Source organism: Musca domestica, unplaced genomic scaffold, assembly GCF_030504385.1.
Source record: "Musca domestica strain aabys unplaced genomic scaffold, Musca_domestica.polishedcontigs.V.1.1 60, whole genome shotgun sequence".
Lineage (NCBI taxonomy): Eukaryota > Metazoa > Arthropoda > Insecta > Diptera > Muscidae > Musca > Musca domestica.
The window spans coordinates 1,126,914-1,139,983 of NW_026712364.1; the positions used below are offsets into that span (position 1 = coordinate 1,126,914).

The 13,070-nt window shown below is 36.3% G+C and overlaps 1 protein-coding gene across 1 annotated transcript; it reads left to right on the forward strand.

Annotated features, from left to right (window-relative positions):
- The first annotated feature begins 3,373 nt into the window (after positions 1 to 3,373).
- LOC131805780 (uncharacterized) lies at positions 3,374 to 8,532 on the forward strand. The gene is made up of 3 exons (XM_059129399.1): positions 3,374 to 3,648; positions 7,936 to 8,059; positions 8,263 to 8,532. Exons 1-3 carry the CDS (start codon positions 3,595 to 3,597, stop codon positions 8,478 to 8,480), a joined length of 396 nt encoding a protein of 131 aa, XP_058985382.1. The 5' UTR covers positions 3,374 to 3,594; the 3' UTR covers positions 8,481 to 8,532.
- The last annotated feature ends 4,538 nt before the right edge of the window (positions 8,533 to 13,070 follow it).

Below are 13,070 nucleotides of genomic sequence, written 5' to 3' on the forward strand. Positions count from 1 at the left end.
GCATAGGCAACTTTTGTCATAAGCCGTTGCAACATTGAAATACGAAACATGAAACAAAAAAAATCCGGGGACTAATGTAGCTAAATTCTTCAAAATACCGAATTTAGGGAAGTACCGTTATATCAGGGCTATAGGAAGACCTGGACCTGCATAGGAAATTTTCTGACACAAGCTGTAATACCTATTAGGAACTTTAAATATGAAATTTCAAACAATTTCGGTGAATATTGTACCTAAAATCATCACAATACCAAATATTGGGTGGATCTGATATATGAGGCCTATACGAAGACCTGGACCAGCATAGACAATTTTCTGTCACAGACTGTAGTTCCCATTATGAACTCTAAATACGTAATTAGAAACAATAACCATCAAAATACTGAATACTGGGAGGTACCGTTATATGATGGCTATACGAAGACGTGGACCTATCCCATTACGAACTTCAAATACCAAATTTGATACAATTTCGGTGAAAAATGACGCTAAAACCATTAAAAAACCGAATATTGGGAGGAACCGTTATATGGGTTATATAGAAGACGTGGACCCGCACAGACAATTTTCTGTATGAGGCTGTAGTATCCATTACGAACTTAAAATACCAAATTTGAAACAATTCCTGTGAATTATGTCGCTAAAAACAACAGAGTACCGAATATAGGGACGTACCGTGGACCTGGCATAGACAGAAGTACTTATTACGAATTCTAAATACGAAATTTTGAAACAAGTCCGGTGAATAATGTCCCTAAAATCGTCAAAATATCGAATATCGGTGGGTACAGTTGTAAATGGGTCATACGATATCGTGGACCTATATAGACATTTTCCTTCCAGGGGGTTAAGTGCTTAGAAAGAACTTCTGCTATGGATTTTTAGACAATTCCATTGAAAATGTGGCTAAAATCATTAAAATACCGAATAATGGGGGGGGGGTGCCGTTATATGGAGATATACTATGTTGTGGACCTATAAAGACAATACTCTTCCAGGGGGAAAAGAACTCAGAAGGAATTTTTTTTTGTGGATTTTCAGAAAATTTCATTGAAAAATTTGGCTACAATCATCAAAATACCGAGTGTCGGGGGGTACCGTTATATGGGGGCTATAGGATATCGTGGATAGATATAGCCCATCTTCGAACTTGACCTGTCTGCAGACAAAAGACTGATATGTGCAAAATTTTAGCTTCCTATCTTTATTCGTTTTGATTCTAGCGTAATTAAAACAGACGGACGCGCAGGGCTAAATCGTCTTAGAATTTTACGTTGATCAAGAATATACAGAGTGAGATAAAAAAAAACTGAAACAAAGTCAAACGCCATAATTTTTACATTTTTTTTAAATTTTAATGAATAAAAGCAGAAAATGTCGGAAATAGCTTCAAATTTTAGAATAAGTTTAGATTTGTTCAAATTGGTCGGCTTTGGCATGAATTATGGCCAATGAAACCGTCACATGCTGCCCGAATGTTGCTCTGCGGTATTTTGGCCCATTCCAGGCGAAGCGCTTGCTTGAGGTGATCGACACTTTGGTATTTTGTAGTGCCAACCTTGCTTTCCAAAATACTCCAGACACAATAGTCCAACGAATTGATATCCGGAGATTTTGGTGGTCATTGTGCGCTGGAAATGAAGCGAGGTATCTCATTTTGTAACCATTCTTGGATGGCGCATGCTGAGTGCGATGCTGAGTCCTGAGTCTCGTTGAAATGTCCAAGGTCTGCGGCCAAAATGTTTGCGTGCCCAAGGTCTCCAGAACATTTTCGCCATAATTTTCGGCATTTATTCTGATGCCACGGTCGATTAATACGAGGGGAAAGCGACTATTGGCTGTTATGGTAGTCCACACCATCACCATGGCCGGTGCTTGAGTTCTGTTGCACATTTTAAGCTGACCTCTTTGGCATGTAAACACGATCATTTTGTTTGTTTACAAACTGCTGGACAACGGAGAAAACCAAATTCGGCAGTTCACCACTTTCGTCAAAGCGAAGCAACTCTATAGCCCTTTTGAGTCTATTTCCGTTCTGTTGCGGTGTAAGTTCTTGCACTTTTTGGAAATTCAATGGCTTTATCCCGAGCTCATTTTTCAATATTTTCCGAATGGAATATTGCGACGTGTTCAGCTCACGAGCCATTTTTCGGCCACTGCGACGCGGGTTTCGATCAAGTCGCCTATTTATTTTTCGAACAATTTCTGCTGATGTTGCTGTTTTCTTCCGTCCACTTCCCCTTTCTTTGACGTCGGGCTAGGCTACCAGTATCACGGTAACGAGCGATGGTACGGGACACAAAAGATTTATTCACATTTAAATGCTGGTTAGAGCACTCCAGCCAATTGTGGTTTTCCAGCCAAATATAAAGGAATCACACTATCATGCTTGAATTCCATCACGAATAACTTTTTTTCGGGAAAATTCTCACCCAAATGCTTTTGTACCCTTATAAACAATATAATTAGCGATCACTGGAATAATTTTAATAGCTGTCGGACGAGTGGCTTAGAAATGACAGCAGTCTGAAATTTGTTTCCGTTTTTTCATCTCACCCTGTATATCCTTCTCGAAAATATATCATGCACTCTATAGCAATGTTATTTGGTATAAAAGATAAAAATTCTCTATCAAATTCAATAAAAATCGAATCAGAATCGGTCCTTGATTAAAATATTCAAAAATCCATGATTATTTCTCCAATGGTCTTCAAAATATATGCTTCAAAATCTACGGTTTTGGTTTTGATAGTCCTTGAAAAAATATGGATTTTGTGCGTAAAGTCCATGTTAAAAAAAAATTCAAAATGGTTTTCTAATAACTCCATGTAACTGACAACGCAGCCCTATGAAGGCCCCTAAACATCGAGTTTGTCCCCCTGCTTGTGGCACTCATTATGTTCTGGTTTCGTTGCTATGATAAAAGTTTCAATCTGGTCATGTTTTCATGTTGAAAACATCATTCCCTTTCCTTTTCGAAAGGCATTAAGTTTCATCTGAATTTCAAGTTGAACGCAGCATGGCCGAAGAAGACACTACTTGACGGCTGAGTACCACAGAGCTATGAGCGCTCATTTCCTTTTGGCTCTGCATGTAATTAATTAATTGTTTTTGCATTGTTTTTCCACTTTTTTTTGGGTAAATTCATAATTTCATAATAATCCAGCGATTATTGGTGGGTAGGTGGGTGGCTGCATTCTTCGTTTGTCGGTCAATGCATCTGTCATTGTTTTGTGGACAGAAAAAAAAAACACACACCCATACATACATGATTGTTGCAGATATTTATTTGCATAATGCAGTCAAAACAGAAATGATGAATTGGACATTTTCCGCCCTGGAATTCATTGGCTGCTGTCAGTTACGGTTCAACGATCACCATGATCGAAACGTTCATAACGGAAGTTGTCTGTTCTTGCAGTGAAAGTCATTTGACCGGTTGAGGAAGCAATGTGAAAAAAATATTTGACAATAAACTGCCCTCAGAAAAGGATATGGATATTAAGGAAATAGAGTGACTCTGAAATAGTTAAAAAAATAAAAGTGCATTAAAATTCCTGATTGGACTTAAAGAGATTAAACAATAATTGAAAAATGTCACACGGTGATCGTGGCGGTCGTATCGGTGTGGTGAAATTTTTAGAATTGGTAAATTGTGAAATAGAAAAAAAAAAAAAACACTGAAAAGGATATTTTGAGTTAAGGATATTATTATCTGGTGTAATAAAAATTGGTGGCCAAATTCAAAACTCATATTTCAAATATGGAACATATTCTTGAGAACATGGTTTGGAAAGAGGCTTTGTTCTTTTAAGAAAAGGAATTTCAACCAGGATGTTATAGAATCGCTAGTATCTATCCTGTAATAATGTTTTTAATAAATATTCTGTTGTGATCCGCACGATGTACAGAGGGATGAAATGGCAAAAGACGGAGATCAATTGAAAACATTAAATTCGTCTTTTGGAATGAATGTTTTTAATCTATTACAGAACTCAAAACTCTACTTCATTACCGAAAACTTCATAGTCATGCCTTGTTTAGCTTTCTAATAACGCAGTTCTTTTTTTTCTCATCGATGAAAACATCGACTACAGGTAGTTTTCAGTTTTTAAGAATAAGAAAAATTTTAAAACTGTGCTGTAAAAATATTTTAATTCAAAATATGTCCATATTAAAAAAAAAAAACTAGTGAAAGGCTGAAGTTCGGCCGGGCCAAACTTTGAATAACCTCCACCATTTGGAACGAATTTGGCAATTTTCAAAAAAATAAAATCCGTTAAAAATTTTGTTAAAATTTTAAAAATACCGAAAGTAGCCGTTATATTAGGATCTATACGACGACGTGGACCTGCATAGGCAACTTTTGTCATAAGCCATTACAATATTCAAATGCGAAAAATCAATATGCGAAAAAAATCAGTGAATAATATCGCTGAAATCATCAAAATACCGAATATGGGGAGTTAACGTTATATGAGGGCTATACGAAGACGTGGACCTGCACAGACAATCTCCTGTCACAGGCTGTAGCATCCATTACGAACTCCAAATACCAAAGTTAAATCGATTCCGGAGATTAATGTCGCTAAAATCATCAAAATACCGAATATCGGGAGGTACCGAAATTTTTTCCATAGGTTGTAGTAACCATTAAGATCTCCCAATATGAAATTTGAATCAATTCCGTTGAATAATGTCGCTAAAATCATCAAAGTACCGAATATCGGGAGTTACCGTTATATGAGGGCTATACGAAGACGTGGACATGCACAGACAATTTTTTGTCATAGACTGTGGTATCCATTACTAACTTCAAATACCAAATTTGAAACATTTTCGGTGAATAATGTCGCTTAAATCGCCAAAATACCGAAAATAGTAAGGTACCATTATATGGTACCGAGTTTTACCAAATGGTAAAATTCGGTTGAATATGAACAAAGCAATTTTATTTGTGCTGATAATACATATCTGGCACTAACCGTAAAATCGGATGAAGGTGTATATCGAAGATATCTAAAAATCTAAACCAATCTCGATAATATTTGGCAGAGGTATTTTCGAACAGTATCTGATTGTTGTGGACTGCATACTACGCATGAGAGGGACTTTAGCAGGAAACCAGATGAAACATATATATGGGCGCGATAGCTATATCTGAACCGATTTTCATCAAATTTGAAGTACATGCTTCTAGACAGTCCATTTGAGCTGATATTAGCCATTTGATGCACAATACACCTGATATCGGATAAAGATATATATGTGAGCTATATGCTAATCTGATCAGATCTCGATAAAATTTGAAATTTTGAGCTCCATAAGTTATCTCGTTCCGAAAATAATTTTTGTGGAGTGCATATTACGCATGTGAGGGACTTAAAACCCCTAGCCCGATGACACATATATATGGGAGCTATAGCTATATCTGAACCGATTTTCTCTAAATTTTATCCACCACCACTATGTGGTGCAGGGTATAAGAATTCGATGGCCGCAATGCCATAACGTGAACCTACATAGAAAATTTTCTGCTACAGGGGTGAGTTCAAAATATCATATTTGAACAATTCCATTGAAAAATGTGGCTAGAATCATAAAAATACCAAATATGAGGCGGTACAGTTCTATTTAAGCCTTGGGCCTATATGAACTACATTCTGACAATTACATACATGTACCGAATTTTAAACAAGTGCGATAGAAATTGTGGCCTATATTATCAAAATACTTAATATCTGAAGATACCGTTATATGGGAAGTAATACGAAATATCCATCCTACATACAATTTAAATTTGGACATGCAGGGTGAGATAAAAAATTGCAACAAAATCAAACGCCATAATTTTTACATTTTTATTTGAATTTTACAGCAAAAATGCAAAAATTTTAGAATAAGTTTAGATTTGTTCGAATTGGTCACCTTTGGCACGAATTATGGCCTTCAAACGGGCGATGAAACCGTCACACGCTGCCCGAATGTTGCTCTGCGGTATTTTGGCCCATTCCAGGCGAAGCGTTTGCTTGAGGTGTTCGACACTTTGGTATTTTTTAGTGCCAACCTTGCTTTCCAAAGTTTGTAATTCTTGGGTGGCGCGTGCTAAGCCCTGTTGGAATGTCCAAGGTCTTCGGCCAAAATATTTAATACACCTTCCAGAATATTTTAGCGATAATATTTGACATTTATTCTGATGCCACGGTCGATAAATACGAGCGGAGAGCGACCATCGGCTGTTATGGCGACGCACACCATCACCATGGCCGGTGATTCTCGTAGTCAACCGAAGGTGCACATTTTCAGGTGACCTCTTTGGCAAGTAAACACGATCATTTTGTTTGTTTACAAACTGCTGGCCAACGAATGTTTTCTCATCGGAGAAACCCAAATTCTGCAGTTCACCACTTTCGGCCAAGCGAAGCCACTGTTTAGCTCTATTGGGTCTATTTTCTTTCTGTTGCGGTGTAAGTTCTTGCACTTTTTATACCCTCCACCATTCTATGGAGGGATTGTAACCGTTTGTTACTCCTCGAAATATTCATAATATTCATTTTGGATCTGCGTAAAATTCTAAGACGATCTAGCGATGTCAATCTGTTTGTCCGTCTGTTTGATTTAAGCACGCTATCTTTCGAACAAATTGAGATATAAGGCTAAATTTTTGCACACATGCATAGTTTACCTGTAGGCAGGTCAAGTTCGTAAATGGGCCATGTCGATCCACGCTTTCGTATAGCCGCCATATAACGGTACATCCCCATATTCGGTTTTTTTTGATGATTTCAGCAACATTATTCGCTGGAATAGTTTGAAATTTCGTACTGGAGGATCCTAGTGGATACTACAAGCTATGGCAAAAAATTACGTATGCAGGTCTACGTCTTCGTATAGCACCCATATAACGGTACCTAACGATATTCGGTATTTTCATGATTTTTACAACATTATTTACCGGAATCATTTAAAATTTGGTATTTGAAGTTCGTAATGGGTACTACAGCCTATGACACAAATTTGTGTATGCACGTCCAAGTCTTCATATAGTCCCCATATGACGGTACCTCCCAATATTCGGTATTTGATGATTTACGCAACATTATTCGGCGGAATCGTTTCAACTTTCATATTTAAATTTCGTAATGGGTACTGCAGCCTATGACAAAAACTTTGTATGCAGGTTCCTGTCTTCGTATAGCCCCCATATGACGCTACCTCTCGATATTTGGTATTTGAACGATTTCAGCTACATTAATTACAGGAATTCTTTCAAATTTCGTATTTGAATTTCGTAATATATACTACAAGCTATGGCAAAAAATTTCGTATACAGGTCCACGTCTTCGTATAGCCCCTATATAACGGTAATTATTCTAGTGACAGCTCATATTGTTTACAAGCGTACAAAAGCATTTTGGTGAGAATTTTCCAGAAAAAAAGTTATTCGTGATGGAATTTAAGCGTGATAGTGTGATTTCTTTATATTTGGCTGGAAGACCACAAGTGGCTATTTTATAGGATTCCTTTGAAAATGTTTACATGACTATATCGGTTACAATTTTTTTAAAACGTATTTCGTTCAAAGCGACTTTTTAGGAAATTTGGAACCGATCTAGTCATGTCTCTACGTCCTTCCAACTGTTATTTCTATGAGGATAATGACATATACCCTTTGTAGCGCGTATAAAAATACAAACTCGCTAGGTAACTGGGAACGATTTTCTAATAAAACAAAGCAAAAATAACAAAACTTTATATTATTGCATATAACGAACCAAAGTTATTGTTCTTGGTTCATTTACCCCATAATATCCGTTTCAAATGTGCATATATTTTGCGAAATCTTTGAATACTACCCAAAATTCTCCTGGTCGATCTTGATATTTTGGTTATTGGGATTTCATTCATATCACATAACTTTTTATATATTTCCAGGGCTTTGCGATAGCTTGTTTGGTGCTCCACTACTATAGTTTTGATGATCGTGACATAGCAACCTCCCTGTTGGCAACGGGATCATTTAGTGGATACATCATTGTTTTAGTTGGAGTATTTGTGGGTAAGTACTAAATATTCTCACATATCACACGATGTAAATATTAGATATATTTCAACTCAACATCAATTTCATCACTGCGATACTCAAAACCTAAAACTAATCAAATAAAAGCTTTGTTAGTTTTGTTGATTTAAGTCACAATTGATATAATTGCTTTATAAAATATCTATAACTAAATTTTGAATTTCATTGCCTACTTTTAGGCGCCATGATGAGAGCCCACATTCATCGACGCATTGACATCTTCTTCAGCATTATGGGTTGTGCTCTGTTCATAGCTTCGGGCGTCTTCGTCATCGAAGCCTGGGAATATTCATTTCGTACCAGGACACGAGATTTGGCGCTGATTAAGGCATCGCTGGCCATTGTGAATGGAGTACTCTTTGGTTTCGATGCCATATTTACATTTCGTGACAAATAGACGAGGAAGACAAAGAAGTTTAACTGCCAAAGAAATAGATTTGAAATAATATTTTTTTAATAACCCTTTTTTTATACATAAAGTGAATGTTAGTTTTTTTGTTCATTTTCTAATTTGCAATGTAAGTAAAAAAACAATAATAAATAATAAATAAGTTTGATTTCAAAAGAAAATAGTCGTTTGTTGGAATTCAACCCTTAGCAGCGTTGTTGGGGGCGAAGACTGTTGTATTAAGGGTAGGTTTGATAATAAATCAATTCTAATGGCTTGTTTATTGCGTCGTAGTTAAGAGTGATTGTTGTTATTTTTTTCTTCAAATAGCAATGCGGAATTTGCAGGAAATCAACTTAATTCCCATACCATGGGAAAGGTTGATTTTTCTAATGTCATCATGAGAAGAAAAAATGAAAGGTATGGAAAATTCTAAGGATGAAATTTGTAAGAACTATCAAAAGAATGCCCCTGAATTTCTTTGAATGTATTTTAAAGAACTTTTAAGCCATAGAACCTATATTGAAATCATACTAGTGGATTATTTAAGATCATTGTTTCAAAGGAGGATCCGAGAAGTGGTCGTGAAATTTTTGAAGGACAATGGAGCCATAATTGTGGATATTTTAAGAATATTTTTTCAAAGCCCAATAGAGCAATAACCATGGGTTTTTTTAAAAATAGAGATTTCCCAAAGTCGATTTTTTAAAAATATTTTTTAAAGGCCTTCAATTAGAAGATTTTTAAGGAGAGATAAAAAACTGCAACGAAATCAAAAGCCATAATTCTTATTTTTTTTTAATTTTTTTAAATTTTATTGAATGAAAACAAAAAATGTCGGCAATAGCATCAAATTTTAGAATAAGTTTAGATTTGTTCGAATTGGTCACCTTTGGCACGAATTATGGCCTTCAAACTGCCATTGAAACCGTTACACGCTACCCGAATGTTGCTCTGTGGTATTTTGGCCCATTCCCGGCGAAGCGCTTGCTTGAGGTGATCGACACTTTGGTATTTTTTAGTGCCAACCTTGCATTCCAAAATACTCCAGACACCATAGTCCAACGGATTGGTATCCGGAGATTTTTATGGCCAATGGACGCTGGAAATGAAGCGAGAAACCTCACTTTGTAACCATTCTTGGGTGGCGCGTGCTAAGTGCAATGTTGCTGAGTTCTCTTGGAATGCCCAAGGTCTGCGGCCAAAATGTTTGCGTGCCCAAGGCTTTAATACACCCTCAAGAATATTTTGGCGATAATATTCGGCATTTATTCTGATGCCACAGTCGACTAATACGAGCGAATAGCGACAATCGGCTGTTATGTCGGCCCACACCATCACCATAGCCCGCGCTTGAGTTCTGGTGGCCAACCGAAGGTGCACATTTTCAGCTGACCTATTTGGCAAGTAAACACGATCATTTTGTGTGAACAAACAAACTCCTGGACAACGAATGTTTTCTCATCGGAGAAAAACAAATTCGGCAGTTCACCACTTTTGGCCAAGCGAAGCAACTCTTTAGCTCTTTTGAGTCTATTTTCTTTCTGTTGCGGTGTAAGTTCTTAAGGATTTACCCCGAGCTCATTTTTCAATATTTTCCGAATGGAATATTGCAATATGTTCAGATCACGAGTCATTTTTCGGCCACTACGACGCGGGTTTTTTTACTTTTCGAACCATTTCTGCTGATGTTGATGTTTTCTTCGTCCACTTCCACTTCCTTGACGTCGGGACACAAAAGATTTATTCACATTTAATTGCTGGAGTGCTCTAACGATAGCCACTTGTGGTTCGCCCGCCAAATGTAAAGAAATCACACTATCACGCATGAATTCCACCACGAATAACTTTTTTTCTGAAAAATTCTCACCAAAATGCTTTTGTACGCTTGTAAACAATATAATAAGCTGTCACTGGAATAATTTGAACAGCTGTCGGACGAGTGGCCTGGAAATGACAGCAGTCTGAAGTTAGTTGCAGTTTTTTCATCTCACCCTGTATTGTGTTTAGAGTGTTTTGGAATGCAAGTTTGGTATTGAAAAATACCAAAGTGTCGATCACCTCAAGCAAGCGCTTCGCCGGGAATGGGCCAAAATACCGCAGAGCAACATTCGCGTAGCGTGTGACGGTTTCATTGGCCGTTTGAAAGCCATAATCCGTGCCAAAGGTGACCAATTCGAACAAATCTAAACTTATTCTAAAATTTGATGATATTTCCGACATTTTTTGCTTTCATTCATTCATTTATCTCACCCTGGTAGAATTTTATGAGAATTAATTTTGTGGAAAATTTTGACATGCCGCGGTCGTTTTTAAAGGGAGTTTTAATCGTACTTTCAAAAGAGGACCAATAACACCCCTTTGTTGACTCCTCGTATTTTTATCTGCAATATTGCCGAGGGCACTATATGCCTAAGACCAACGGAATCCATAGAATCTTAATCCGACAATTAAAAACAAAAAAATAAATTCAGGAGGTGAGGCATTGCTTGCCCCCTACGGCTACGAGCGGTATAAATTTTCAAAACGACGATACACGTGTTTTAAATGTTTCGCCTTTTATTCATCATCGGCTGGATATGCTCCGTTATTATTTTTTGTGTTGCATAGTGTAATCGTTGATTTTTTAATATTTTTTTTGAAAGGACTATCAGAGCAAAAATCGTCGATTTTTATAAATATTTTTCAAAGTTCTAATGGAACTTTAATCATTTATTTTTTGAGAATAATTTTCAGAGGATTATTAGAGCCATCGTGAATGGCTCTTTAGAAATATTTTTCAAAGGGCTAATGATTTCATAATCCTGGATTATTTTCGTATTTTTTTATGGATTATTAGATACTAATTTTCTTCATTAAATAACTTTAACAGTCTAAATTCTGGATTTTTTAGAATATTTTTCAACTTATTTTTTAGAATTTTTCTCCTCCAGGAGAGGATGCTCTATTCCTATCCTTCTTCAAAAAACGACCATGGATTTTTTTGTTAGATAAGGACTCCTAGAAACATAGGCGTGGATTTTTAGGAGTATTTTTAAAGGACTCCTAGTTTTAAAGGACTCCTAGAGATATAGCCGTGGATTTTTAGAGACATTTTTAAGAATCAGGTTTTTAGGAGTATAATTCGTGTTTTTTTTTTTTTTTGAAAAAATATATTGGGGAATTGAAAGGCTATTATTCTGGCAGTTTTTTTTTAATATTTTGTTAAATACAACAAAAACGTGAAATTAAAACATATTTTGCAAAGGGTTATCCAAGCTAAAACCTGAAATAAAAAAAAAATAAAAAAATTGGATTTTTGGACTTTATGGACTATTTTTTAGGACTATCTGCGTTAGAATTTTGTATTTGTAATTCTTGTTTAAAGATAAATCGGAGATATTAAAAATACCTTTCTAAGGACTTTCACACCTATGACCATGGATATTTGTGCATATATTTCGAGTAGGGTTTTTACACCCTCCTTCTATTGGCATTTTCTCCTCTAAACATTCAGCTGTTGCTTGACACAACAATCGCATCCTAAACATCCCCCTAACCTGATTGTGTTCTGCTTCCTTTCATTCCATTCATATTTGTTTTATTCTAAATACGCATTTAAAAATGTTGCTCAACAAATGTTGAGATCAAAATTGATGACGTCATGAGAAAGCTTAAATCCATTCAAACGTTATTCTGTATGCTGGTTAGAAATGAATGAGCGGATGACCCACCCAATAAAGCATTGTTGCGATAAAGCGCAAACACACAAAATGAAATTATGACATCATATGAATGACTTAGTAAATCTTGGCAATTTGAAAAATAAGTACAGCTGACCGCTGAAATGTTAACGGCAGTGGTTGAGGTCTTCTTAAAATCAAATCAAGGGACTTTACATTACGAAGAAATTATTAATCTTATAAATAGGAGAATATATTATAGCCAGTTTTCTTGAGAGTCTTCTAAAGGGTGATTTTTTAGCTATTATCTCTTTGGCAATTAAAAAATTAATCTATTTTGAGTGATTCTGCTCCCACACTAGTTTATCAAACAGAAGAGACTCGGGAGCGCTCCCACACAAAACAAAAAAATAAAGAGTAGACTCCGTAAAAAAATCTCCCACTCTTTGAACAATTCCGCTCGCGAGCAAGTTTCACTCCCGAGTAAAAAATGAGCAAATCTGAGCTATGAGGCACGTTTCGTGCTTTTTTCCACTGTTTTTATACCCTATACCACATAGTGGTAAGGGTATTATGCCTTTGTGCATTTGTTTGTTACATGGAGAAGGAAGCGAGATAGACCCATAGTTACTTTTGAGGATCTTCATAGAATCACTTTCTGAGTCGATTTATGCATGTCGGTCAGTCAGTCTGTCCATGCATTCTTGTGAAAAAAAAAATCAGGTCGCATTTATTATCCGATTGAGATGAAATTTTCCAAACAAAATTTGTTTGGCCCAAGGACGAACCTAATTGAAATTGGTGAGAATCGGTTCAAATTTAGATATAGCTCCCATATATATCTTCAACCGATTTCGGGCAATATCACCAAATGGCCAATATTAGTCCAAATAACCTGGCACATCCGACCGAACAGAAGCAAGTACATCAAGGTTGG

Bases quoted from the DNA above. Each gene is read 5' to 3' on its own strand.
- LOC131805780 (XM_059129399.1), top strand. From the start codon at position 3,595: ATGTCACACGGTGATCGTGGCGGTCGTATCGGTGTGGTGAAATTTTTA. The intron at 3,649-7,935 runs GTAAATTGTGAA...ATATATTTCCAG, and splicing joins TGGTGAAATTTTTAGAATTG to GGCTTTGCGATAGCTTGTTT. The intron at 8,060-8,262 runs GTAAGTACTAAA...GCCTACTTTTAG, and splicing joins TTTAGTTGGAGTATTTGTGG to GCGCCATGATGAGAGCCCAC.